General features: G+C 42.6%; 1 protein-coding gene across 2 annotated transcripts in view; it reads right to left on the bottom strand.

The window, feature by feature from the left end:
* The window catches only part of plekhh1 (pleckstrin homology domain containing, family H (with MyTH4 domain) member 1), a 35,848-nt gene extending 10,735 nt beyond the window's left edge, over positions 1-25,113 (bottom strand). The window contains exons 1-18 of one of the 2 annotated variants that reach the window (XM_080480493.1): positions 24,933-25,113; positions 19,181-19,358; positions 11,040-11,102; positions 9,987-10,136; positions 9,798-9,881; positions 9,444-9,525; positions 9,078-9,257; positions 8,076-8,830; positions 7,396-7,474; positions 5,612-5,703; positions 5,031-5,178; positions 4,600-4,751; positions 4,392-4,502; positions 4,080-4,166; positions 3,320-3,478; positions 1,008-1,088; positions 693-872; positions 495-606 (exon numbers count right to left, since the gene is read on the bottom strand). In XM_080480493.1, coding sequence (XP_080336619.1) covers positions 495-606; positions 693-872; positions 1,008-1,088; positions 3,320-3,478; positions 4,080-4,166; positions 4,392-4,502; positions 4,600-4,751; positions 5,031-5,178; positions 5,612-5,703; positions 7,396-7,474; positions 8,076-8,830; positions 9,078-9,257; positions 9,444-9,525; positions 9,798-9,881; positions 9,987-10,136; positions 11,040-11,102; positions 19,181-19,324 — 2,659 coding nt within the window. In that variant the 5' untranslated portion in view covers positions 19,325-19,358; positions 24,933-25,113. The remainder of the gene's footprint in view (positions 1-494; positions 607-692; positions 873-1,007; positions 1,089-3,319; positions 3,479-4,079; positions 4,167-4,391; positions 4,503-4,599; positions 4,752-5,030; positions 5,179-5,611; positions 5,704-7,395; positions 7,475-8,075; positions 8,831-9,077; positions 9,258-9,443; positions 9,526-9,797; positions 9,882-9,986; positions 10,137-11,039; positions 11,103-19,180; positions 19,359-24,932) is intronic. The other variant, XM_080480494.1, reaches the window with a different exon arrangement.
* Positions 25,114-27,855: the final 2,742 nt, after the last annotated feature.

Raw genomic sequence — 27,855 nt, 5'->3', positions numbered from 1 at the left:
AGCAATGAAAAAAATAAATAAAAATAGCACTCTTAATCTGATTGTTTTTTCAATTGAAATATTAGTTAAACTTTCACAATAAGTCTGAAATTGTCATCCATTTGCACTAAAAATGACATTATCGTTCTAATTTGTCTCCAAAACTGGTTTTAAATTCTACAAATTTTCTTTTCATGAGTTCTTCTAAAAAGTTAAAAGGGAAAAAAAGAATACTGAGAGAGTATTTCTGCTGCTAATAGAGAGGATATTAAAGATTGTACAGTAGATCGCTGGAGTAAATCTGCTTTTACTAAGTACACCTTTAACGACCCACCACACAAGCTTAAATCATGTTTAAATAGTATTTTCTCGGCTGCAGGTAAGTCTTAATTGTAACATTATGGACTGGTGTACCTTGCTCTTTGTCTCATACGGGCTGAGGTTTCACCCGCCCCTCTAACTTGGGTAAAACTGGTGTAGATGATGTATAGGCAACGTAAAAGACAGACTCTCACCTGGGTGTCCCTCGGCGTCGAGGAGTTTACCAACCAGCTGCTCATATTCGGTGCCCACTTTAAAGTTTGCACTGCTGCCGGCTGCCACGGTCAAGTGGTACAACCATGTATCCTGTTCCAGCAAAACATGACAAAGCGAACGTGTTCAGTGGATCTGAAGGAGTAATGGAGCGGCACTTTGAGGGGATTTTTCTGTACCTTCTCCTGCTTGGTGCCGATGAGCAGGTACGTGGGACTCTGGTCTCTTGGCTGGACCACCAGGGTGCAGTGGGATGAGAGGAAGCCTCGACTGCCCGCCTCGTAGTCCTCATCCGAGTCACAGGAGCGATCCACCTCCTGTACCGACGCGTCGCGCATCTGGAGCTGACCCAGAGGAAGCTGAAACAAAGAGGATGCTCGACAATATAACTTAGAACTGCCAGAAAGAAAAAAAAAGCATCTTGTTGAGAGAGCCCAGAATAAAGTAAAATCTACAATGCATTTTATGAAGCAGGGGACACTTGTTTTATGTACCTTGTCCTCTTGGTTGCGAAAGTAGTAGAAAACCTTTCCAACCAAAGAACACCACACTAGTTTTGAGTGTCCATGTTTGACCTGAAACAGAAAGAAACATCTATTTAAAATAGGAGCGTTTTACTTTCTTTCTTTTTTTTTAAATAACAGATCTCAGTCGAGGAATTTTTTCCAAATGAAAGCACGTTCACTCCCCTTGCATTCATCTCAACCAGAGATGCAGCTGTACATGATAATTACACATCTTTTAGAGACTTCTTCAAGACGGCATGAGAAATATGAAAGGAGCAATGATGTCAGTGGAGGACGCCTTCCAGACTGGGGCAGCTGTGCATCCTATAAAAGAGGTCACCCGGGTTAACGGAGCTGTGAAAGGCAGAGCATCCCCGGCCTGAACCGCCGTCGTGTCGTAACCGGCAGATCAAAGCGAACTCACAGAGAGGGAGAGAGAGAGAGAGAGAGAGAGAGAGAGAGAGAGAGAGAGAGAGAGAGAGAGAGAGAGAGATCCGGGGGTGTTTGTGAGAGAACGTGAGAGAACGTGAGCTCTGTCATCTCAGCTCCAGGCTGTCAGTCATCTGCCAGAGAGCCAACACACACACACACACACACACACACACACACACACACACACACACACACACACACACACACACACACACACACACACACACACACACACACACACACACACACACACACACACACACATATCAGATGGTGGATTGTCTGCTTTTTGCCAGAAGACAGATGGACCTCAGCAGCAGACAAGACAAAGACAGACTGGAAGAAGATGGAAGGAAAGCAGATCGGGCGGCTTGAACATTCCAGCAGCTCCAGTTCTTTGGCCGTGTCCGAACGTGAGCACGTCTGCAGGAGCACTTCTCCCACTCTCGACAGGAAGACGCTTGAGATAAGCAGTCCCTTGGAAAACTTTTAAACTTAACATTGAATTCTGGTTTGGTTTATTTACTAAAACGCCACTGCCAAGCTTGCTCCCTTATTGTTCACAGATCAGAATAGTCGGAAATCAGGTCTTCGGACGTGTAACGGTTTTTCCCCAGTGTTAGCTGGAAGAAAGACTGTTGCAGCGGTGACTGCAGATGTCAAGGATGAAGTCATCTCTTGCCCTTTTAGTTGCAAAATTACATAAAAATGACAGAGTTTAATGGTATTTTGAAATCTTACTTCTTTTTCTTGATAAATGTCAACATTTCAAAATATATTGAATTCAGTGTTCATGTAACCATATTTCCATCCAGTTATCCATTTATACACAAGCAAAGACCTTTCACACCAATTTTCTGTCACCAATTAATCTCACATGCATGTTTTTGGGATGTGAAACTGCACACAGAAAGGCCCTCAAGCCTGGACTCAAGCTGAATATATTCTCCCTGTGATGTGTTTTTTGAGGTTCCGCTCATTTTACTGGTCAGGACCCCTTGAGATCTTTATGTGGCCCCTGAAGTGAAATGAGTTTCACAGCCACGGTGTAATGGGGGGGTGAGCTTTCCTGCTGAGAGACAATTGATGCTCAAGCTGCACAGGAGCAAATGAGATAATACGATTTGGGATGAATGCAAAAACATGAGGAGATGTTAATGTAGTTGTTCTTTGAGATTTGTTATTCCCCAAAAAACATCTTTCTCTTGTCCTGTTTCTTCTTTCAATCACACACACACACACACACACACACACACACACACACACACACACACACACACACACACACACACACACACACACACACACACACACACACACACACACATATATATATATATATGTATGTATGCAGTTTTGTAACAGCAATGATTCAGAAGTAGAATATTTGTTGGCTTATTTAGTTTTTTTTTCTTTATTTTGTGGGTTTTTATCTTTTGTTATATGTTGATATATTTAGGGCTGTCAAGCAAATAAAATTTCTTACAATTCTGTGAATTTAATTTCATGGATTAAAAATGTCACAGTTCTGTCAGTTTTTAGCAATATGCATGTGTTGATAACTCTGAGTGTGAATGTAAATAACACAATGCTATAACTACACTCCTGATTTTATCTTGCTGAAGTGCAGAAACGTTAGAATTAGACTTTAAGTAGTAGCGAAGCACACCATTTTCCAGTAGAACACAAAGTCCTTTGTAACACTGCAGGTTTCCTTTCTGTACTTCAGTCAAACGACATGTTCCTTAATGAGCGTCAGAGTCATGATTACATTTACATCTCAAAAGAGCCACGATTCAACACACTCCCAGCCTTTATGCAGAACTACTTGATCATCAGTTAGAAATGATTAAACCGTGACCTCTGACCTTTGTAAGCCATCCTCTCACAGTGGGCTTGGCAGCCGTCTCCACGCTCACCGGGCTGCTGGCCTGGACTTTGAGGATGTTCTGCAGAACTCTGATCCACTCCTCCAGGATGTTGGGTGAATCAGCGGTCAGATAAAAGGTCTTCTTCTCTGTAATCAACTGATTAGACAAAAGGGGAGGAAAAATGGGAAAAATGCTAAGCCAGGCCGACCGAGATAGCATCATCACGTCAGAAGAGATCAGAATCAGCTTCTGAAGAGCCAGGAAAACATTCCAGTCCAATGCTATACCTGATGTCATCCTAAGCTGCTTCTCTGGTATGCAGCTATAAAGCTTTACTGTGCCGCTGTGCTGGATTAGCATGCCGAGCGGGGAAGTGAGGCTTCCAGCACCCGCTCTACATCTGTCTTTTGATTTTACTCTTTAACACCAGTGGATCTTCAGCTTTTTGTAGACTTTTAAACCTCAGCAGTCGCTTGCAAAGTATCCAACTATTGCAAAGGTGTCAAACATGCAGCCCGCGGCCCAAAAATGGCCCAAGGTCCAATCCAGCCCATGGAATCAAAAAGAAAACATCAACCTTGATTTATCAATGAAAGTCCCTGCTGTTTGTGAATTCTTTATGAGGATTGCATTGTGGTAGTAAGAGTAGTGGACTAATACAGCACTCAGGATCAAAATGAGCTTAATTTGGTCACGTGATTAAATTGAGTTTGACATTATTGGGTTTCCAATGAAGAGGCAACATCTTTCCACTCACCTGAAACGTCTGGGCACCCTCTCCACGTACGATGCAGCAGGACGAGTTCAGCTCAATCTGACCCTGAGGTTTACGGATCACATCGCTCTGAAAACCCACAACAAAAATAATAAAAAAAACTACAACTGCAGTAAATTGTAAAACGATTAAGTAACCTCACGTTATTCTGAAAAGATTTTTTCTTTTTCTTTTTTTAACTGCAGCCGTCCTGCACATAGACAAAATTTTGAAATATTCATGCAATGTTTTCTGTGCTGACAGCAAAACCTTAGAAGGAAGAAGACAGGCAGATTCAAACCGAGACACACTAACAGGAGATTTGTAGTAGAGGATCTCGCCATTCCTCAGGATGAACCAGCGACGCTTCCAGGCTTTCACCTGACTGCCCATCTTCAGTAAGTATCCGGACTTTTCCAGCATCTCCTATAGACGCAAACAGCATGGGAACAACTTGAGCACTGCTCACTCTGTATTTGAACCACTGCATCATTTCTTCTTATGCTTGTAGATTTAGACTCACAGGCCCGGTGCTCTCACAGGAGTAAGACGAGGTCCTCTGGACTTTATGCTCTGGTTCAGAGTAGTCGCTGTCCAGAGAGTAGGCGTCTGGAGGAATGGCATAATCACTCTCTGAGCTGATGGAGGACATGGACACACCTGAGACACAGAAGACTCAAGAGAATGAGAAGAGGGCATAAGACGAGAGAACGTTTAGCATCTGTTACAGCTGGCAGAGGGTGAAAAGAGACTAAAAACATTTAAATACTCTTACACACATGGGATTCAGCTGAAAAACTTATGTTGCCTTTTTCATGACAACTTTGAAGTAAAATGACATGAATATTATGAAGAAACTCGTAAAAACTACTTAAGCAATGCAGCTATGAGTCATCCTTTATTTAATATAGTAAAATTGCCCATATTGTTATCTTTCTAATCTTTGATTCTCACCTCTCTTGACAGCTCGTGGACTTCCAGGGACGCTGCCCTTTTTGTCTGGGCTCAGGATTGAGGTCCGTAAACTGGCCAGAGAGCTGCTGTCATCTTCTGAGCCGGAGTCGTCGTCCGGCAGAGGCACGCTGCTTATCTGTGTGGCTTTCTGAAATCATACACAGTATAGATGAAAGCTGGTCTAGTGCGAACAACAATTCAGGGGTTCAGACAGTGTTTACATGAAAACTATCTGAGTTTGACATGTTGGCGGAGGAAGTTATCGAACATTTTGGACTGTGGCAGCAAAGAAACCAAAAATTGGTCAGAATTTAAGGTACAACACAGAAATGATCTTATGATAAAGTGAAACCAGCTGAGGAAATGACTCATCACAATAACAGCATCCCTACATTTCATTTTATTCATTACAACGCTTTAATAATGTGACACACAGACACAATCAAGAACACTGACTGGCATTATCAGTGCACATTGTACATGAGTATATTAACATAAACTCCTGAGTACCCGAGTGTCGTTACAATCTATTATCAGGTTGGCTATTTTAATAACAACAGTTTTTATTTAAAATAACCCACCCCTTTCAGTGTGGTGTAGACTGGCACATTGATGTTCTTATAGATCAGGTGGGAGAACGGACCTGCCGCAGGATACTGGGGTAACTGGGACCCTGCAACACACACACACGCTTTCAATTGAGAGAAATACACACCAAGACTGACGATGGGTGAATGAGAAAAAACTGAATCAAAGGAACTCTGTGTACATAATACATGCAATGCAACAGCATTGCTTTTGTACTGAACAGAGCAGCTTTATTTTTCTGCATATACAATCACATGATCACATAACATTTTTTAATAAATTCAAGAATTTGACTTATGCAAAGTAGGAGTTGCAGCTTTTCAAAACCTACATTCATCAAAATAAATACAATTTTATCATTAAACTTTGAAACACAGTGCTGACTTTAAGGAAACCACCAGTATATACTGAGAAACAATAACTACAGATAAAGACAAAATGATACTAAACAAAACATCCTTCCATTAATTAATAACATTTGCATTATTTTACTTTACCTTTTCATGGCGTAATACTTTTAACTCAACTTTGTGTAAATATTGAAAAAAAACAGACATAAATGTGTTTTTCTGTTATTGAATTCCTTTCTGACATCAGTGCTGGCCTCAACCTAACTGGATGGGACAATAACACTTATAAATGATGATCCTTCGGCGTATTTCATGCATGACTTGGACATATAGAAAGGACACGTCTTCAGTGTAATGCCTTTGACAGTAAGAGCTCGTAGCCGCATGACCGTTAGCGCAGCAGATGATATTGACCACGAGCAGATTCTGAATAGAAAGACATTCCTTTAACATGGCTTGATTTTAGAGAAAAGGTGGAAACTTCATCGAATAGTATAGAAGATGCAGCAAGTTTTCTTTCTTAGGAGACTCTCATTACCTATAAGCCTCTACTCTTCAAAGATTATTGAATGATGTGTGTATTGTGAAACTACCCAAGAGTAAAAAAAACGGTTTTAGTTATAAGAACAAAAGCAAGAAAAGTTCATCCTAATCTCAAACACTCTTGTGGATACATCCCTGCTTCATTAAGAAGAGTCAAGCCAGAAAAGGGCAAAACTTTCCACTGTATTTATTTTTTGCTGCAGATCACTCATTTTCTGTAACGGATTCACCTCAAGGCAAAACAAGAAAGGAAGCCAAATAAGCTGAACACGCCACAACTTAATCCACAACAGCGATCTGGCAGTCAGCTGCATGTGCACGGCAATCATAAAATGTAATACTCAAAGTGCCGTTGAATCTTATTGTCTGCATCCTGACAAAACGGATTATGTCGGGACAGAAAACACAGCAGTAATTACACCGAGTCCTTTCATGGCAGCTGATTAAAAAGCAGCCGCTCCCTGCGTTCCTCTTTCTCCCCCCTCCTTCAATCATCTTCCTGTGGTTCTTTAAGAAAAGAAGGAGGGAGGTGGGGGGAGGGTCAGGGGGTTGCTCCCAAAGTAGAACCCACACCTGCACAGGTGTGTGCAGCCTCGGGCGAGAGGAAGTGACATCAAAAGCAGCACTGACAGATCCAAACAGACCTCACTCACCCCCCACAGCAGCTTAAGCATCAGCTGAACGACATGTCTCTTCACAGCACTGAGTCATTTCCCACACCGCAAGGAGCACCACCCAGGCTCTCGCTCTCTCTCTCTCTCTCTCTCTCTCTCTCTCTCTCTCTCTCTCTCTCTCTCTCACACACACTCACAGAGGATATTACTTTCATGTCTTGCTGTAGCATGAATGAGTTGATGACTTGCTTCTGGCAGTTTGGGACTCACCTCGTCCGGGGCCCCTGGCTCCGGGACAGGCCTCGGATACTCTCATTCCTGACTTGGCCACAGCATAAATCCGACTCTCCTGCAGAAACAGATCAGAAAATCACTGTAGAAGAAATCCTCCCAATAAACATAAATATGAGTGTTTGTATGCTTTGTAAAGATGGGATCAGGATTACATGGTAATCGCAAAATCCCAAAACTAGTAGCTCAACATTTTATTAAATAACATACCACTTTTTTTTTTTTTTTTCTTTACATCGGTGCATTATCCAGTTTTTGGACCAATGCTTTTAATACTTGTGGCCGATGTAATCCAATATTTAAGCTTCTAAGTTTTTAGATTCTTTACAGATTAAATATTTGTTTTCGCAAACAATTAAGTATCAATATTAAAGTGTATTGCAATTACATAAAGAAAAATTATCTTGGTTTTCCTAATTGAGGAAAGTGGTTTTGGCAATGTTTTTTCAATTAGTGTGATGCCACAAAATCAGACCAAATGCTCTCACTTCCTTATTTATATCGCGTAATTGTATCTCCACAATTAACACTAATAAGTTGCAGAATGTATCAGCTTATTGTTCAATTAATAAAAAAAGGAGCTTTTGCACATACAAAAGCCGTCCATAAACAAATACTAAACATGCGGAACTATATAAAATAGCGCTGGTGTCTCGTACCCAGGAGGGGAAGCGGTGCAAAGGAGGAGTCGGAGGCTTGAGGATTTCTGGATCGAGTCTCTCCAGCTCCTCTGCGAGGCCCACAAAGGAGACGCCATCCCGGGACAGCTCCTCTGATCCCAGGCCCTCCAGCACGCCATCCATGTCGTCTGGGAGCCCGTCGTCGATGTCCGTTTCCTCCACCACCTGAGAGAACGGCGAGGTGTTGGTGCCCGTACTCTTGAGCGTGGAGGAGGTGGAGGATGGTGTCATGATATCTATGTTGACGTTGAGGTGGTGAAGTTTGTCCAGGCTGGGCTGTGGCTGGCTGTAGTGCTTCTTCACCAGCTGGATGCTGTCTCTGGGGGTGAGGGGAGTCCGTACCTTCGGTAACGTCATGCTGGCGCCTGACTGCCGCACTGGGGCATGTGGTGAATTTGGGAAAGGGTTGTTGGTGGATGGCGAGCGAGACAGGAGGGGGCTTTTGGGAGTTATCCTGATGGGGAACTCCGGGGAGCTTGGCCCGTGGGCCATCTCGTAAGCAGAGGACGAGGATGAAGAGGACGAGGACGAATGAAGGCACTGAGAGCGGAACTTGCTGTTGAGCTCGTCGGACGAGTTGTCTCTGTCTGGGCATCCCGCAGGAAACTCCGGTCCACCGATGGAAGCAGGGCTGCAGGGACCCTCCCTGCTCCGACTCTGAGCGAGAGCCTCGTGGGCTGCAAGGTCTCCAAAACAAATCCCTTTACCGACCTGCTCAGGGGTCCGTTTCACATCTGAGGAAGCAGAATATGATGTGATTACATCTGAGGAAGTACAAACAAATCGAGCTACACCAATGAGTACATGATGATGCCACACAGAAGTTCACAGGGTGAAATTTACTCGATGTAGAAAAGGTGTATATAGAATAAAACTGGATATATGGCAGGAAGAGGTTTACATATCAGCCTCATTCTAGTTCCAGAACAAGCTTGAAACGTTTTCTGCAAATACTGCCAACACAACACAAATTAAGGGCACCTGTTGGCGGGGTCTTATTAGAAGTGGCCCCGCGAGGACTTGTCTGTCTCCAGCTGTCGTCTTGGGCGGGTGGCGTGCCGGGGCAGCTGGGCGGAAACAGCGGGCTGCTGGGCACGAGGTGAGTATCCATTACAGGGGAGGTGGCAGGAGATCCCGAGGATGAAGGTTTCTCTAGGAGAGCTACAAACAAAAGAGAAGTGCAGACACTCCGTCTCTTTTGAAGCTCTGGGAAATGATAGTGATAATAATGTGCCATGGGACGTGCTGCTATTTATTAAGAGATATACTAAGTATACCAAGTTGTCAACTCCTGTCCAACAACAATTAGTTTTCAGGTGACATTTCCTTAACAATGATAGTACTCACTTTGCAGCTTATCCTGCAACACTCTTATCTGCTCCGTCTGCTTCAGGTTGGCCATTTTCAGCTGCTGGTTCTCCTGTTCCATCTGAATGAGGGCATGCATGAAGCATAAAACATGTGTCAATGAGACCATTCAAGAAGCATAGTGTTTTATCAATGTTGTATGGGCTCCCATTTACATTCACAGTATTAGTAAACTCTCTGGCTGTTTCTTGATGAACTTACAGCATGCAAACAGCAGTAAAAGACACACATTTTCATTCAAATACATTTATTATTTTTTTCCTGATGTAGTTGCTTTCGGCAGAACATGGTCCCTGCTTTGGCAGTCATATATCTGTACATGTCCAAGCTTACCTCTCTAAGCTTAAAGGTGACCCAGTCTTTAATCTTGGCAGCTTTCTCTTCGATAATTCTTGCCTCCTGGGCTCTGATTAAGATCTGTAGTCAAAGAAAACAGGTTCAGTGGATTTTGGTATTTTTTTTCCAACATACATGAGCATAAATGGACATTTTGCTTCTTTACCTCATGTCTCATATCCATACCTGTTTTTCCAGCTGTGTCTCTAATCTCTTTATTACAGCGTCCTTCTCTTGGACCTGATTGGTCAAGTCTTGATATTTTCTGTGCAACGAGCTCTCAGATTCGCTGGTTTGTATGTTTGCAGACTTTAGCTTTTCTTCCATGACGTGGATCTGAAGAATACAACCAAAAAAAAGTAAAGGCACAAGTTTACAATTTTGCGTAGTTTGTTTAGCTTTGGAGGGCACCAGATAAAGGCAGAAAGAAAACAGATTTTTGGATGACAGAAGGAAAAAAAAAAAAAAGCTTTCTAAACCCTCAGGTATTTCTTGCTTTTAAAGAAAGGGCACTGTTAAATTACCACCTACAGAAAACACCTGGAACAGCCAGTAATGACAGCAAATTGGCGATAAAAGCAGACGGCAAAAGACACCGAGTACGCAGGATACGCATGTACTTTTTAATCCTCAGACCACACAATTATTTTGTTTAGTTTCATATAAGTCCAAAAGAAAAGAAAAAAATTACAAGTCAAATAACATAATACATTCCAACTTTTTACATATTTATAAACACGACTTAGTGTTGGACATGCTTCTTGACCTTGAATTTTAGCTTAACCAAAATGAAATGAGTCTTTCCCTGTGAATTATAAAAAGCTATCGATCAAATTTCATCTAATCAGAGACAATCAGTCAGGATTTCATCAGACAAATCCAAAGCTGTTCAGGACAGGATGTAGAATATTAAAAAATATATATATAGTGAGGCTTTTAAGGGCCTTACTATAGTGTTAATTTGGAAGCTTTGAGCATCTGTTAAACAAGCTTGGTGATGTCTGCCTAAAGAAGCACCTCATTGAGCCAGTGGTTTTTAAATATAGATGGCAAAATTGATCAAAATGCATTGTTAATTAAGGTTCAATCTAAAAAGCCACAACCCAGCTAAACAAATACGATCATTCTCAACGGCCATTAAAAAAAAATATTGTTATAACAGCTTGAGACCCAATCATAACAGAGACGAATAATTCCTAATTACTTTACCATGTGTGGAGTTTAACCCTGTCCCTGTACCTGTTTCTCAGCACTTTCCGCCCTCTGATCAGCCTCCATCACTCTCTGCTCCAGCTCCTGCATCTGCAAGAGAAATAAGAAAAGTTATCAGGGTTTCTGGCACAAGCCAACCGCCTCTGCGTGAGCCGCCAAAAGGCATGGACAGAAGGTTAAAGGTGGCCGTATGAAGAGCTCTCAGGACTTCTCAACAGAAGAGTTAATTCATTGGGAAAAATAAACTAAATCACAGCTCGGAACAACAGGTTCTGTCGACGCATATCCCATAAAATACCACAAAAACCCCTGTTGGACCACCAAGATAGAAATCTGCCTACACAAACACACACCTACACATGCATGCTGGCACACTTAATCCTTCACAATCATTGCTGCCACAGGGAAACATTTAAAAGATTATTGTAGAGAGGAAGCATTTTCTAATGAGAATCGTTCTGCATCAGCAATGCAGCAATAAAAGTGGTAAAGAGGCTAATCACCAGCTTGTCGCAAAGCGAGAGAGGGTGAAGCGCATGAAGAACAACTCAAGTCATATACTGCGCGGCAAGGAGCTGCACCTTCAGCAGGAAGGCTGAGATATACTGCAGGAACAGCAAAGAGACCCTGAGAGGAGCCTGAACATCTTTCATGCTGCCACCGCTGATCAAACAACAGTGTGAAAGAAGAATGTGAGTATGTGTGCACAAGCTTGCGTCATCTTTTGTGCAAGCATGCATACTCATTCTTTCAAAGGCAACCACTGTCCATCCTGCAAGTATGCACACATCCACAAGTGGCCTTTCTCAGACACACACACACACACACACACACACACACACACACACACACACACACACACACACACACACACACACACACACACACACACACACACACACACACACACACACACACACACACACACACGGGAGGCTGAAATACCCCCAAATGCTTGCACACGCGCAAGTTCAACACAGGATGAACCTTTCTTCGGAGTTCGGTGACCCGGTTGAAAGGAGAACAAACACACTAATGGATTCACTCTGCTTGTGACATGCATTTGAATTCCTATCGTCATTTTTGTTTTCCTTCCTTTTGTCTCTTTCTGTCTTCCTTTCTGCCTTCTCATCACCTCCATAAAGACCCCCTCATTCCGAGAATCCGCCACTCACAACACTTGAATGCCTCCCCACAGCACAGATTAACACACACCAAAGGCAGAATGCATCTGCAGAGGCTGACGGTTGGTGCTCGGCTGACTCCTCACCCCAAGGTCAAAAGCCTTCGCCGTGCGTCAAAGGCTTCGCCGAAGCGTCAGCAAACAGTGGTTGTTTGTCCTCCATTCACAGAGCAAAAATCGGAAAGGGAGGCAGGTACTTTAGGTGAAGTACCTCAGAGGTCACAATGTTAGAAGTTGAAATCAGAAGAAGGCTGTGTGAACAGCTGGCACATCTTATTTTAGAGTTAGAAGTCAGAAAGCAGTGGTTTGGAGATTTGGAGTAATGGATTGACCAAGGTTATTACTAACTAACTAACTTTATTAATACCCTTGAGGAAATTCAGGTTTTTTTTTACAATTACTGTGCACATCCTTAAAGAATAAACAATGTTGAAATAACTATGTTGAAAGGTACAGCACAGTATTTGTCATTAAATTCAAACAAAGTTGATGAAAAAGGAAAATAGTGACGGCTGTGGCTCATCTGATAGAGTGGGTGATCTTTCAATGATCGTCCCATTTCGCCCTGTCTATATGTCAAAGTGTCCTTGACCAATACACTGAACCACAAGTTGGCGGTAGGAACCTTGTATGGCAGCTGTCACCAACCCAGAGTGAACAGTGTAAAACGGCTTGGAGTCTGCTGATACACCTAGATGAAGACAAAACTCAATACACCCTCTTGTGGTGTAAACTTGTATTGCAAGTCGTAATCAGCTGAGGCATCTTTGATACCTTGCTGACTTTGGTCGGTCTTTGGGATGAACTTGGAAATTGTAAATGTTGTTTTGGCTCATTGACTTGATTATAGATAGATATTGACAGATTTTTTTCTGCATCTGTGTAAAAAGAGATCATCTCATACTAAATGCATCTCACGTTATTATCAAGGCGTTTCTTTATTGTTATGAAAACATTTTCTATTGTTGCAAAGGTAAAAGAAATTAAAGAGCTTCTGTGGATTTGCCAACTCCGCATGAGTAATTAAAAGTGTGATGACAGAAGCTATTCTGCTTTAAGCTATACGATATTAAACTATGTAAACTCGTGGTTATTTTTAGCTTCATGTCTGTCTGTCTGTCTCTGCGGAGTCTGACTATTAAAGCGTGAATTGCTGAGCAAGCGCGAGACAACTATGTCGGCTATCCAGCATCTGTCAGACCACAGTGCAACACAGTAGCTTCTCCCGGTGAGAATTCTGGAGTCGTGTTTCATATGAGCAGCTTGAGTTTTGTCTTCAAGGATAAATCGGGTCACATCTCGTATTTTCTCAACAAAAAAAAAGTGCCATAACCAGTAAGAAACTGAGCTGATTAACAAGCACTGCCCGTGTCATCTTCAAGCTGCGTCGAATAGGCCGGCAGATTTGTTTATTACAAATAACACAATCGAACCACGACAGTGTTGCAGAGGGCATCACAGCCATTGTGGTTTATTTGGAGTCGGCCGCACAAACATGTACTGCTCCCATAAATACTCAGCAACATACCAAGTCCACGGTTGAAAATAGACCCCAACAAAAGGAGCTCCTGTTTGAGGAACTTCAGCTGACAAGAAAACAGCAGAGCTGAACAGTTTCAAGATATTAGATAACTTTAACTCTTTTTTAATGAGTTCGCTTTGAGCAATTTCGATCCAGCGGTTTTGCACGACGTGCTGCAGGGAGGGCGGCTGCCGTCGCTGTCCGCCGTAGTGTGGATTCCTGAGACGTGATAGTATCCAGAGAGGTGTAGATGAGATAAGGGCAGACAAGACGCGACGGTTCATCTGTTTCTCGGGCGGCGAAAAGATCCGTCACAGCTAAATACTCGTTTGCTTCTGTTGCCACAAACAAGCTGACAGAAATCTGATCCCCAAAAGTGGAGAGGCTCCATTATCTAAATCTGATTTTGTTGCACTCACATTTCCACTCTATTTCCCCTCAATGTTTATGCAAACAGGCTATGAACAGCATATCTGCCGTGGTTTGTACAGAAAGGCCACTCTGGGAACAAAGACGTTGCATTTTGGGGGGGAAAAAACTGAAGAGAAAGGACAACCGAACACGACATAAATGTGAAATATCTATTTACTGAAGCATTTCAGCTCCTTCTCAACATTAATCGTCAACCGTTGCACTGAGAAGGTCTTTAGGGATGGCTCTAGATTACTGAGTAAGTTTTTACACCCTTGTTCAAACGCTGGGAGTACCTGATGGAGGGAAATGAAATAAAATACTAGAAGGGTTTGATTTGAGGAATGTTGAGAGGGAATATCAGCACAAATGTGAGAAATGCTATTTCAATCCTTCACAGTTAAAGCCTCACCAGAAAATCCACACACATTCAACGTGAAACAAACATGTGCAGTTGAATTATCAGACAAAGGTAAAACACACATGCTTATATAGACCAGCGTGAACCCGTTGACCTTTCTGCCGTCTGCTTTCAATGACTCACACAACCAATATTAGTCAAAACACAAAGTTCCTTCTCAAGGCCACATGAGGCTTTGAGTAGAGTCGAAACGGATTTGTCCTGTAATTGATAACCCAAATGAGAAAGAGCTTTGAAATAGGAACGCCACCCAGTTCTGCCCAACTGCTGTGAATAACGTTCTTTCATATTCTGGCGCAGTTCATTTCCTCCATGCTGGAATTCACCTTATCCTGAGATCTTGAGTAGTTATTAAATTAAGCTTGAAGACATTGTAGCGTATACCTCTCCTTTATGCTTTGTGTATCCCATTATGAACTTGATGCAAACAATTTGAATGAATTCAATGAAAAAAAAAAAAAAAAAACACTGCCTCACTATTTAAGAGTTCTTTGGTACTTCAGCTTTCTCCCATAATGCAAAAGACATGTGGGATAGGTTTGTGGTTCATAAGAGAGCGATTGTTTGTCTGTATGTCCTCCATGAGATGGACTGGTCACCTGTACATGTTTTCATCTGGTATAATCTGGGATCAGTTCCAGCAGTCACAACCGTAAATAATGGATTCAAGGACCGCAAAGCATGGCATTGAATTCTCCAGTGCTGGATTGAAGTTATAACCAAGACCTCAAGGAGTTCTCAGCGACTGATCAATAAAGGACAAAGTATATTTCATTATTCATGAATTGTTGATGGAGGAATATTCATGACTTTCCCCAAATGTTAATGTAACACCTTCAGACGGCTGCATTTTGAGGTTTGAGGGAAACATCTGAACTCCACGTGAATGTCAAATTGGCTAAATGGTCTTCAGGGTTTCCCACCAGACCTGCTGATGATTGTTTATTGTATTTCATGTATCAATATCTTAATGCTTCCTTCTTCAACTATTTTGGATTTGTGGGATTTCTCGAGATTTTTCGGAATAACTGCATGGATTAGACGTTAAAGTCCCCAGTAAAAACTCCAATCCTGACATGAAGTAACTGTCCAGACACACTCCTTGTGAAGCTAATGAGGCATCTCCGTTTCGCTCTCCTCACTCTAACTCACAGTCAGCCTGCGGAGATAAAAGCCATGTCACAGGCAACCACGTCAACTTTCTTCCTTTTTTTTTTTCTTCTTCATGTTTTTCCATACCAAAGTGGGTCAATGCGTAAAACACTCCTAACTTGGCAAGAGAAGAGATGAAGAGCGTGAAGCAGTCTTTCCAAACAGCAATAACATGACGGAATGGGAGTCACTCGGCACTTTTACTTTGCGCCGCCCCCTCCCCATGCAGAAAGTCACACTCAGCAGCACAGGCCTCCACTTAACCCCTTTATGCCTGAATTTATTTACAACCCCAATTTTTTTTTTGTTCATTTGTCCTTAATGTAGGGCTCGGGTTAGGGCTAGACATTGATGCCACAAAATATTTTACAATTATTTAGACTATAACACCAAGCTTGAGACCAACTGGAACATGATCTCGGCCAAACTGTGTCCACTTTTCTCCAGCTGGATTGGACCCTTACTTGTGTACACAAGCATGATTTGCCTACAAAGGTCTGATCAATTACTTATTCTGCCTGCTAGTGCAATTACAATTAACCCTGAGCCCATTTACCAGATCCATTTCATTGCTTTCAAAAAAAAAAGAAAAAAAAAAAGATTAAAAAGATCTTGAGCCACATGATCTTGAACCTTTTTGTAACGATGTGGCTTACAGATCTAAAACATTTTTGTTTTTGGACAACAGTGACTGTCTGCACCGCAGAGGAATAGGATCTCTAACCTCCAGCCACACAGCCAATATTTATTACTGTGGTCTCTTTGTGGGAATGGTGAAAACAATAATAACCTGGTGGAGGTTTTCAGGTTGAGAAAAATCCTTTTTGCTGGCGTATAACCTTCTGTGAGATTACTGGAGTGGACGAAGCCTTAATTAACAACTTCCTACTTGCTATCCTGCGTGTGTGTGTGTGTGTGTGTGTGTGTGTGTGTGTGTGTGTGTGTGTGTGTGTGTGTGTGTGTGTGTGTGTGTGTGTGTGTGTGTGTGTGTGTGTGTGTGTGTGGTGTGTCTGTGTGTGTGTGTGTGTGTGTGTGTGTTTGTGTTTGGCTGTTTGTGCGCCGCGTGTGATCTCGCAGACGAGCTGCCGGTCCGACACAACCTGACAGAAGACACAGCAGGCAGTCGCCCTGCTCTTATCAACCGTGGGGTTATGTTTGGACTGTAAACATCCTGCTGACTGACTGAATGAACCACTCCACTGCTCAGGCGGTGCAGAAAGCGAAGCACTGTGACAAATGAAAACAGCGTCGACATGTTTGCAGCAAGAAAACGGAATAAGCTCGTAAATCGACCAAAAAGGTCCAGATCTCTGCTACTTAACTCACTTCTTTCCTCTCATTTCCACACCAGCAAGTCTTCAGAATAGAAACAAATCATCTGATGACAGTTGATTTCTGTCCAGAGTGTCTCGCAGTCAGGCTTTTACAAGAGCCACAATTTTACAAGCACTTGGCTGGCCGGCTGGCGGTTATTTCCCTCGACTCGAGAGGAAGCACCAGAAGTGATGAGTTCAATGTTAAATATTCATCTTGGCTGAAGTGAGCCAGCCTCCTGATGACACACCATGAGTGTTTACCAAATAAACTGAGTAATCTCATCTGTCTTTACTCACACACATAAACATACAGTCATCCACACCTGTATTTCTAACCCATCCACGTGCTTTAATCGTTTCCTTATGCATGAGACACTTAAAAAATCACAAGACAACGATGACGAAGCCATGATCTGCTCGGCATTTGGTCGGAATAACTCGCGGCATCTCTGAATTTGCTGATGAGAGCAGCGTGACAAGTTTTAATTGAATTGCCATGTTCGCAGTGGGGTTCAAGCTGACACTGCCATATCGATTCATCAACAATGTGATGCTCTCTGCGAGGTGAGGACAACACGATGGGCAAATCTCTTCTGAAAATCCAGCGAACTCTTATAAACTTTGTTCAACCTCAGTCTTTACTAAAAATGGCCCTTAAGCTTGTCACCCACTATTTAGTTTTACGACAAACTCACCAGTTTCACTTTCACAAGCTGCAGAAACAAACTTTCCACCAAAGAAGGGGATTTTATATAAAAAGCTGTTTTATGTACGTAATGCCTGGTTTTATACTCCCCGAAGCTCAAACAACTGATCCCATCAAACATTTCTCATTTTGGCTGAGTTTTTAAGATCTTATACAACCCATCTTTTGCTTTTATATCTTGAACTCGTCATTTATTATGAGATTAGCGAGGCCTTTTTTTTTAGTTGCGCCTCACAAACTGTTTGTACATCGTAACACATTTCAATTCAGGGTGAAAACGTCATGCTGGAAATACCCCAAGTAAAGAAAAACTGCTGCTGCACATTAACTCACTGTGATTTCATTCAATTATCTGAATGCTGCCTGTGAAATCTACACACTAAACATTATTGCATTTCTCACAATGGAACAAAAAAAACACGAAATCCAGTTCACTTCAACAAGGAAACCGTTGATTGTTTCCAGATTCTCCCCACAACAGTTTACAATAACTGCAATCATATAGTCAATAACACTGGCTGTCTGATTGGGATAGTACATACTATTTGAAGGGACAAGGATAAATTAGGAGTCTTGGAAGTAATGGTACTGCCTCATAGAGTGCAGCTCACAACATTATGGAGTGTGTTAGGGACTACACGAAGAGATACAGTATCTGGAGCATGTAAGTACTGTTGACTGCAACCATACCATGTAAAAGGTGTTACACCAAGATCACCATGTAGCAACTGATAATGTAATAATGGCCAATGATGGAATAGTTTTAGCAATTTTAGATGTAATAAAGACAATAAAATAATAATAATAATAATAATAATAATAATAATAATAATAATAATAATAATAATAATAATAATAATAATAATAATAATAGTGTGATCACATTTCATTATTACACATAGTTATACAATTCCATTATTAAAGAGTTAAAAAATTGTTTTGGGAAAAATAATAACTATGGCCAATATTGCAATGATACAAAATAAGTTAGCATTTCTTCAAAATAAAATATTCCATTAGCAGTTTTTGTGCAGTTAAAATATCAAAAATAGGTATAGTGGATGGCATAGTGGTCGTACTCATTCATTGAGGATAAATACTATGCAACTCTCTCTCAATCATAGTTTGTTTTTTCTATTTTTATTACATTATTGGCTTCATTATGTTTAAAATGGCCAATATGAATCCCTTATTGGCAGGTATCACATTATATGTCATTATTCCATTATTGGTTGCTTCAAACCTTCCTTTGGAGTTCCTTTAAAAACTGTCTGCAGGTTTACTTGAAAGTATTACTGTATAGCTGTAGCAGATAATGGAAAATTGTTAGTGGAAAGCATCCAAAATCCTGATTTACTGCTCCTTATAGGACTGTCCTTAAGACAGAGAACATAAGATGCAGCTTTTGCATTCATTCTTCAATCATTAAGGTAAGGTGATAGGTTTCTCTTCCTCACCTTCTCCGCCAGCAGCTCTCGGATTTTCCCGGCCTGGAGCCGGAACCTCAGCAGCTGCATTTCGAGAGCAACGCAGCGTTTCTGCCAATCCACGCTGGCCACACCAACAGCTCCTGCCCCGCTGCTCTCCAGCACGTCAGCCATGGTGAGGACTCAGGGCTCTGCCTCCGGATTCAGGCTAGAATGAAAGCGAGAGAACACTTGTAATCTTGAGTCTTCACGCTTTATCTCTCCTGTTACGAGAGCAGTGCATTAACTTTAGAGAAAAACCTTTTGGTAATGACACACACATGTGGCATCGAACAGGAACACACAAACAATCCCGTAATGGTACTTTCTTGGGACGTTTAGTTTCCATTTACTGCACGAGATGAGAAAGAAAAAAAGTCACCTCTTAAATTCTCCTTGCTGACCACGCTTCCCATGATTCACGCAGGAAATGCCAACGCAAATAGTAGTGATGACTCCGCAGTTACACACGTTTTTAGCATGAAGACTTCCTCTCACTTTCTGCCTTGCTGAGTGACACAAACCCATTGTTGAGCGGGTTATTGAAACATGGGACTTGATCACAGTTACTTGCTTGGGAGGCAAGTCTGTGTCAATCATGTGCACATCACCGTATCGTTGTAGTTTTGCTGTGACACGTTAAGCTTATATGCAGAAGAAGGTAATGCTAATATTAGGTCCAGTGGGAAATCGGTCATTTTGCTCTATGGGGAAATGGATTAATACAGGTATTTTATGGTTCTATGCCTCTAGTAAACAGGACTTTGGTCAAATGGTAACCGATACAACTGCAGCTTTCCATAATGGTAAAGCGAACAGACAGCAGCTCTGTGGTATTAGTTACAACTGTTCCTGTTCAAAAAAGGATAGCAAGCGTATCAGGCTCACTTAAACTTTATTCCATCGTAATACCATTGTAGTAATTAGATAATAGCCCGTCACTACCCAAACAACTGGCATTACAGTAGCATGCAACTTTATAATGTGGCATCCCCAACACTGCACATAACATTTTTACAGATTGCCACAGCAGTTTTATTTCCTTTCTTTCCTTCCTAGTCTCTCCACATGCCCACACACACTGAACAAAACCTCAGCGGGAAGCCACTGTGTCGATGGGAGAGCTGGTTCATGCGTGCCGGCTCCCAGGCCTGCCAACCACAAAGCAGGTCAGCGCTCTGCTTTTTAGCCAAATTACCTACTAACCCAATCCCTTGCTCTCTCCCCCATGCAATCCCTTCTTAATTACAAGGAAGGAGCGAAACGAGATCCTGCACGGCACAATAGTGTCTTTCTGCATGACAGTCCCATCACAGCCGGGGGGGGGGGGGGGGGGGGGGGGGGGTCAGCTTGCCTCGACAAAGAAAGGAGGAAAGAATGTGTGACAATGAATGGGCCCAGTGCTGAATGTGGGAAACTGGGGCGCTGAAGTTATTTTTACCTGAGGAGGATTGACTGAAGGCTATTTTTCTCTGGCAAGATACCCATTCACAAAGGTTAAATCCCTACTGTGTGAACTGAAAAAAACCCCCAAAACGTTTTTATCTAGAGATAAAAGTTTGCCGTAACGATCAGCTCTGAGCCCGCAACTCATGTGAGCCAGTGATGATGGTGAAACAATGTTGGCAGAACGATTGCACCTCCAAATTAAACCAGCTGAAGTTGGGGGACGTTAGAAAGGCTTATTTTTCAGACGGAGACACACAGACAGCCTCAAAGTTCAGCCAGACACCGTCAGCAGAACAGCAGACGTTCAAAGTCCAGAAACTATAACTGCACCATGGCGTTCCCTACAATTAGCATGCTCATAAATACAGGCCTCGCAAACAAATTACAGAAGTCGTGTATGTGGAGGTTTCACCAGTGAACTGCTTTACCCAGGCTGGACAGTCAGGGTCCATCTGCCAACATCTCTCTCTCTCTCTCTCTCTTTCTCTCTGGGGCAAACTTGAGGGTTTAAAGGGATAGTGAAGCCACACACTAGAGTGAGGAAGTGGTGGGATCATTCAGTTTGGGGGGAAAAAAAACCCTTCTGGTTCCCCATGTGGCAGGCTTAGATAGACGAACCCAGGCCCTGCTTCAGGAACTAAAACAGCTGGGTGTCAACAAGGCATTTGCTGGCTAAAGGCACACGAGTGCTAATTCTCTCTGAACCAATCCCTTCAGCACTTCCTCTTTGTTGGGCACAAGAGGGGGTGGGGGGGTGTTAAAGCTCCTGCCAACTTGTACCAGGGAGTCCGGCTGCATAATAGACAAGTGGAACCTTAAAATTGCTAAGCTGGGTGAAGAAGGAAAGCGAGCAAAGGTTACTGAAGGTCACAGCTCCTATTTGCCAACTGCCTCAGAGAGCATGAGGATATAGTCAGCCTCACAACACCCTCCTGTCAAGCATGACGTCGTTTTCATGGTGTGTGTGGGAGGAATATGGCACAGCACAGTGTAAACTGGAGTCATTTTCTCTTTGTGCAATGAGCACATCGCCCCACGCGGGATGGTTTCCAGCAGTGCACAGGACAACTTTCCACTGAGTATACGGTCGTAGATGATCTGATGAATATGCTCTTCAGCAGTGTCTCCTCAGGTGTCTATACTTCATAAACCGGTGGTGAAAACATCCAGGAGGTGGGAGATAAAAAAGTCAAGAGATCAAAAACAAGCTCTCATGGAGTGTTTGGTAACACTCGGGCCACCCAGAACAGACGAGTAGGGAGGCGTATGGGAGAGATGGAGCCCAGAACAGAGAGTTCACTCCTGGCTGCAGACATCCACAAAGACATGAGATGCTTCCTTACTTCCATCAAGCTGCAAGAACTCGCACGGCCAGAGCAAACACTGGGAGAGACGACTGAATGGAAACGCCGCCGCAACGATCCCACCAGGATAGTTTCTACGGCTGCCACTGCAGACGACTGCTTTCCACTGACTCCATTGACAGTTATATGGCAGTATCCGTCAAACTGGGTGAGATTTGATATCCGGCAAGGGGAGTTTATACTCAACGCCTCAATTGCCCTCATGGATCATAATGAAATTGTTTGAATGGGACAGCGCAGTGTTTCTTTTGGTTTTGCAACTGTGCGTTTGGCATTTCCCGGGCAAGAGAAGCACTACGGGTACACACGGCACTGCAGTGGATACGAGGAGCACGTGCACAAGTCTCATGTCAGTTGTTGCTTTGACTAGAACCTTTTTAATTACCTCATATTCAAAACACACACTCCACAGCCAGTCGTAACTCTACAGCGCTTGCTTACCAGAGCAGACAGACACAGATGGAGATACACAGAGGAGAAGATTGGAAACAGACACGTGCGCACACACACGCACACATGCGCACACACACACACTGACACACTGCTGAGCGTGCAGCTGTGGTGATGTAAGTGATTAGGTGGTTCAGTGATATCATCCCCACCAGACATTTCCAATCCCCACTGTTGTTGTCTCTGCTGAGGCCAAACGTGGCCTCCCCACTCTCGGGGATCTTCCACCACGCCGCTGAATGAAAAAGACTGCACAGGAGCACGCGTGTAAATCTGGGTCAGTCGCCGCAGATTCGTGTCGGCTCGGCAGGCCTGCGCGTGTACAAAAGGTGACGGAGATAAATTTTCAGAGAGCAAGAGGAGTCAAGTGTGGCTGTGTTAAATATTGCCTTATCCCCCTCCCCTACGGCCCCATATGTTTAACAAAGGGGGGGGGGGGCCTCTGTCATCTCCCATCCGGTGAAGGAGGCCTCACACTTTTGTTTAAATTAGTGCCTCGCTATTTTGGTCCCACTTTACGGCTACAGCTGGGACATACTCCTACAAATACACAAGGAAAATCTTCAGCGAAGGTTCACATTTCTTAACCTGTGACCCTGATCATGGAAAAAAAAACAGAGAAGCCGTCTCTGAGCGCTAAAGGGGACCGCTCTAACGCCACGATCATTGGCACAGCTGGCAGAGTTCTATAATTGAAAATCAGACTACATGGAGCCAACTTTTCAGTTCTTTCTTCATTTAAAATCAAAAAAGTATTCACTTCACCCTAAAACCATTGTGACTGACAGAAAAATATATATTCTACTGTCAGTCTACACTTGGTTGTCATCTAAAAATGTTCAGATAGCTGCGTCAATATTTTTTTTTGGTTTTCTCTCTGCAAATGTTTATAACATGAGCAGTTAGAAATAGGATCCATGCAAACAATATAAGATCTGTCTGTGAATAACAGGGCACCTATATCTAAAATGTGCTTGGATGAAGATTTTATGTATGGACAAAAATTCCAGGTGTGTTTGTTGATGTTTTTGTGTTTTCTTGCTGGTGGTTATATGACATGCTTACATGAGAATTTCAATCTGTCACTCCACCTTAGAAAGGTTGCAGACCCTGTTTGAAATGGAATTAACAGACTTTGACCTGCTTTTTACAGCAGCCTTGCAATAATTCAAATTCAAAGGGCAATTTTAGCTCAGCAATTACTCAAACATGACACTTTAAATGTTGCAGAGGCCTATGAAAGTCTTCAGTCTACTTTCGTAATCATGAACATGCCTCATCGTTATCGCCGCCTCTTTATCAGTTTATTTGTCTCATCCCCACCTACACCTTGCACTTTCCATCCTCCTATAGACTTTTTCCCACCCTCACCTCCTCCTTTCTTTCCTCCACATCCTCTCCTCCTCTAACCTCTGCCAGCCTGCGAACCTGCAGCTCTCTCTCAGCACAGGTTAATGACAGCCCTCTGCAAACTGACCACACTCATTATCAGTCTCAGCTTTAAATACAGGCCCTGACATTCCTCTGCACTGAGGTGTAAACATCTACCTCTGCAACTCTCCTGTTCTGTATGCACACTTTTCAGTCTTCATAGCACCACTGCTGGGCATGGAAAGAGCTTTAATTGAGAGTTGAATGATAAAATTGCAAATATATCATGACAACATCATTTGCAACATCACAAAAGATTGCAATAGATTATATTCCCATGCACTGTGCAACCATGCCCTGCATGTCAACGTGGATGGTGGAGAAAGAGCATTATTTGGCTGTACAAAACGCAATTATTGCCAGTTATAGCATGATGTTTAACTAATATTGTGCAGCCCGAGATTATTTCTGTGAAAAATACACGAGTTATAGTGGGAGACATGCTTAACCATACAGTGTGGGATAGAATATATATTGCATGGCCATATATCAGCCTGAGAGTGAGTTAAATCACAGCTATGGCTCCTGCTGCAGAAGTCATATTGATCTAAAACAGAGCAAACCATTACGAGTTCACCATATGCGCAAAAAGATGGCCAAAGGGTGGGGGGGGGGGGGGCGCTCACTTTGCTCCAAAAGTCATGCAAACGCAACTGATGGTTATGCTTTTTTTTTTCCCCCTTAACAAGCAAGATTGTTGAAGAGTTAATAAGTGTTTTGAGGAAAGCCCCAAAGAGTTGACAGAGGTTGAGATTTTGGCATTAAAAAAATGCCACAAGGAACAGGTGTGCGCGCAGTTGAGCAGAATAGCAGCAGCCGTAAACCATCAGTCAGCAAAAAAAAGAAAAGAAAAAAAAGTTCAACCAGGCATCTCTGAAAATACACAGCTGCACCGGCGTCCTTTGTCCCCAAACGTGAGTGAAACCTATCCGACTCCTCAGGCATGTGCGTAAAAACGCAGCGAGCGCCTGAGGGGAAACGAGGTGTGAGTGAAGAGATAAACCGGCGGATCTCAGCTCTATCGCGGATCCACCTCACAGCTACTTTACCTTGTGACTCTGTTGTCTATCAGCCCCACTTTCCACTCGGCTTTCTCCGGTCACGGACACTTTCCCTGGTGATCCGTCGCGTTTTTCCTCATAACTTCTCCCTCACTTGGTCGACTTTCCGCTGTCTCCCTTCACTCGCGTCCCCTCGGTGTTGTCATGTCGCGCGCCAGGCCCGTCCTTCGCTTTCTATGGAGCGCAGACTTCAGTGAAACTCCATTCAACAGACTCATCCCATTTTCCTTTAAAGGACCGAGTGTGGGATCAGATTTCTCCAGGAGTCAGGCCCCCCTTGTGCGCAGGAGCTGCTCAGGATATTGCATTAGGGCTGCCTCTGGCTGGATGTAAACACAGAGGAGAGACGGTTTCTGACGGAGAGCTGCTGGAAATATACAGCTTTATTCACCAAAACAAAGCAGGAGAACTTCCAGAGCCAATATACCAGAGGTCTGCAACTAAAATGACTAAAAGAGACATTTCTGACCCACTTTCCACCGAGATACACTAAGAATATCTGTATGAAATTACATTCCATTAAACAGTTGTTAAGTATTCATAAAGCACCTAAAGGTAAATTAAAGCACAAGCCTTCTGTGACTGAAACAATATGATCTTTAGAGGCCATTGTGGAACACACAAAAAAAAACCTATTAATAATTCTGGTTATTGTGGTATAAATTCAATGAGATCCATAAAGGTTTTGAGATTCATCATTGAGGAACCATAAACACATTAAGTTTTAATCCATGAGAAAGAACACACGTAATTCATCATGTTTGAACACTGAATAGTTGAACTTATAAGATTGGAGTATTATAATACCTTTGGAAATGTCAGGAAATCCATAAAGTCTTTGGAAAAAATCATTCAAAACCATAAATATTGTGAACAATTGGTGATCAAGCCATGAGACAATGTTGAGACACTTGTTTTTGGAATGGAATCTAATTGTAGTCATGGTTTTTTAAATCAGTCATCATGGCTGTTTCAAGATGTTCACACTAGGCCACAATGCTTGAACAAAGCTATTGAAAAGCCTCCATATCTACTTCTTTGAGTAAAATCAAAAACTCAAAAAACCACAGTGTTTGGGCCCTGAAAGGTTTAACATTGAGGATTTACAGTGCCTCATTAGATTCATGTATGCAGTCAAGGAGGACATGCAGCTGATTGGGGGTGAGGAAGCAGGATAGAAGTTTCATCTTTCTCGGTAGAGTCGAGGTGTTGGGCTCGGGAGCCTTTTTTGTATGTTTGCATGTTCCCCCAGTGTGTACGTGGGTTTTTAATGGGTACTCTAGTTTCTTGTAGCCCAAAAGTATGTATTTGAAGCTCATTGGTGACTTTAAATCGTCCATAGGTGTCAATATTTGCAAAGACGACGACCTTCTGTCGTACGCAACCCCGAAGAAGGATAAAGCGATATAGACGATGAATGAATGAAGGGATGGATAGATTAGATTGATCAAACTTCAGAGGATCATGTGAGGACCTGTGAGGGCTGGATCTGAGTGCTTGACCAAAACTTTAAAACTTCTCTGATTAGCAATGAAGCATCCTAAGACCACCATGTATGAACACAAAGTCCAACTTTTAGCATTTAAGTAGCTTAATTACAGTTTGTTTATTGGCCAGGCTCGCAGGCCAGACTTTACTGGAATCAAACGTTGTTAAACCGACGTGTGGAGCTTTGCAACTGTAATGAATCATTATCTGGGTAGTAAAAGTATTGTGAAGGGATAATTTAGGAGAGTTTTGAGACCACACCAGCAAAATGTAAGTGTGTTCAAAGTCTCATATTCCCCTTTCAGAGTTTTGGACTTTTCTTCCTCTCAAGGATTCTCTCCAATGTAGTTCGGTGAGGAGCTGCTTTAATCAGCAGTGTCATTTGGAAACAAATGGGAGCTAATCAGAAAGGCAGGCTCGTGGCCCTGGTGGGAAGATTGGTCTCCTTTCACTGACATCTCCATCTGTAATATTTTATGTTGTCTGTCTGAGCCTTTCAGTTGTTGCACCCCAGTAAATAATTCACATTATTTGAGCTTCCTCATTCACACAGGCTCGCGTACTGAGCTGTTCATCAGACGTGCAAGAGTTTAAAGCCTCTGAGTATAATAACAAAACAAACAAAGATCTAATCATAATTTGGTCTGAAGTGGAACTTTGGGATATTTAATTTTAAGTTTGCTTGTTAATGTAAGAAGCATGCAGTGGTGTGACACGCCCTGCAGCTCCCACCTCAGAGCCGGAGTACGGAGCGCCAATACGAAGACATGAGACAGAGACAGAGAATGCACTCAAATACAGGGTAAGGGACAGGGTAAGTGAGACGCTGCGTGACATGGAACTACAGTCTGGTGCAAGAGGTTGAGTCTTCACCTTGACTCTGGCGAAATCGGGTTTGAATCCCAACTATTCAAGTCGCAGAAATCAGAAAACTTTATTGTCACTGTTATAAAACAACTAAACTTTGTCAGTGCAATCAGACGTCTTCAAGCAGCAATGATTTACTGTGGCAACTGCCTAAAATTATCTAATATTAGCTATAATGTAATAAGGTTCCTGGTATTATTATAGCAAATTAATTCAGTGAAAGTTCTGTCTGTCCACTTTACCCAAAAATATATACAATATTGGTTTCACAGGTAGAATGACTGAGCACATTTCAACCAGGAATACATTAAAATGAGTGATTACTGCTTTTATTTTATGGTTAAAAAAAAGGAAAAGCATGTTGATTAGTATTACAGGCATACGTTCACGTTTTTCATTCAATTGGCCGCCTCTGTTAGACCTCACAATCGTCAAGAAGGTGTTTGTGCACACTGGGTGCACTTTGGTGTTTGACACATGAACAGGAGGAGATGGGAAATGAACCAACAACCTTTGGATGTGACGTCCCCATCAAGTGAGCCACAGCAGCCCCAGT

The sequence above is a fragment of the Lipophrys pholis genome (assembly GCF_963383615.2).
Source record: "Lipophrys pholis genome assembly, chromosome: 14".
Lineage (NCBI taxonomy): Eukaryota > Metazoa > Chordata > Actinopteri > Blenniiformes > Blenniidae > Lipophrys > Lipophrys pholis.
The sequence above is the reverse complement of the archived record's forward strand: the minus strand, read 5'-3'. Positions and strand labels throughout refer to the sequence as shown.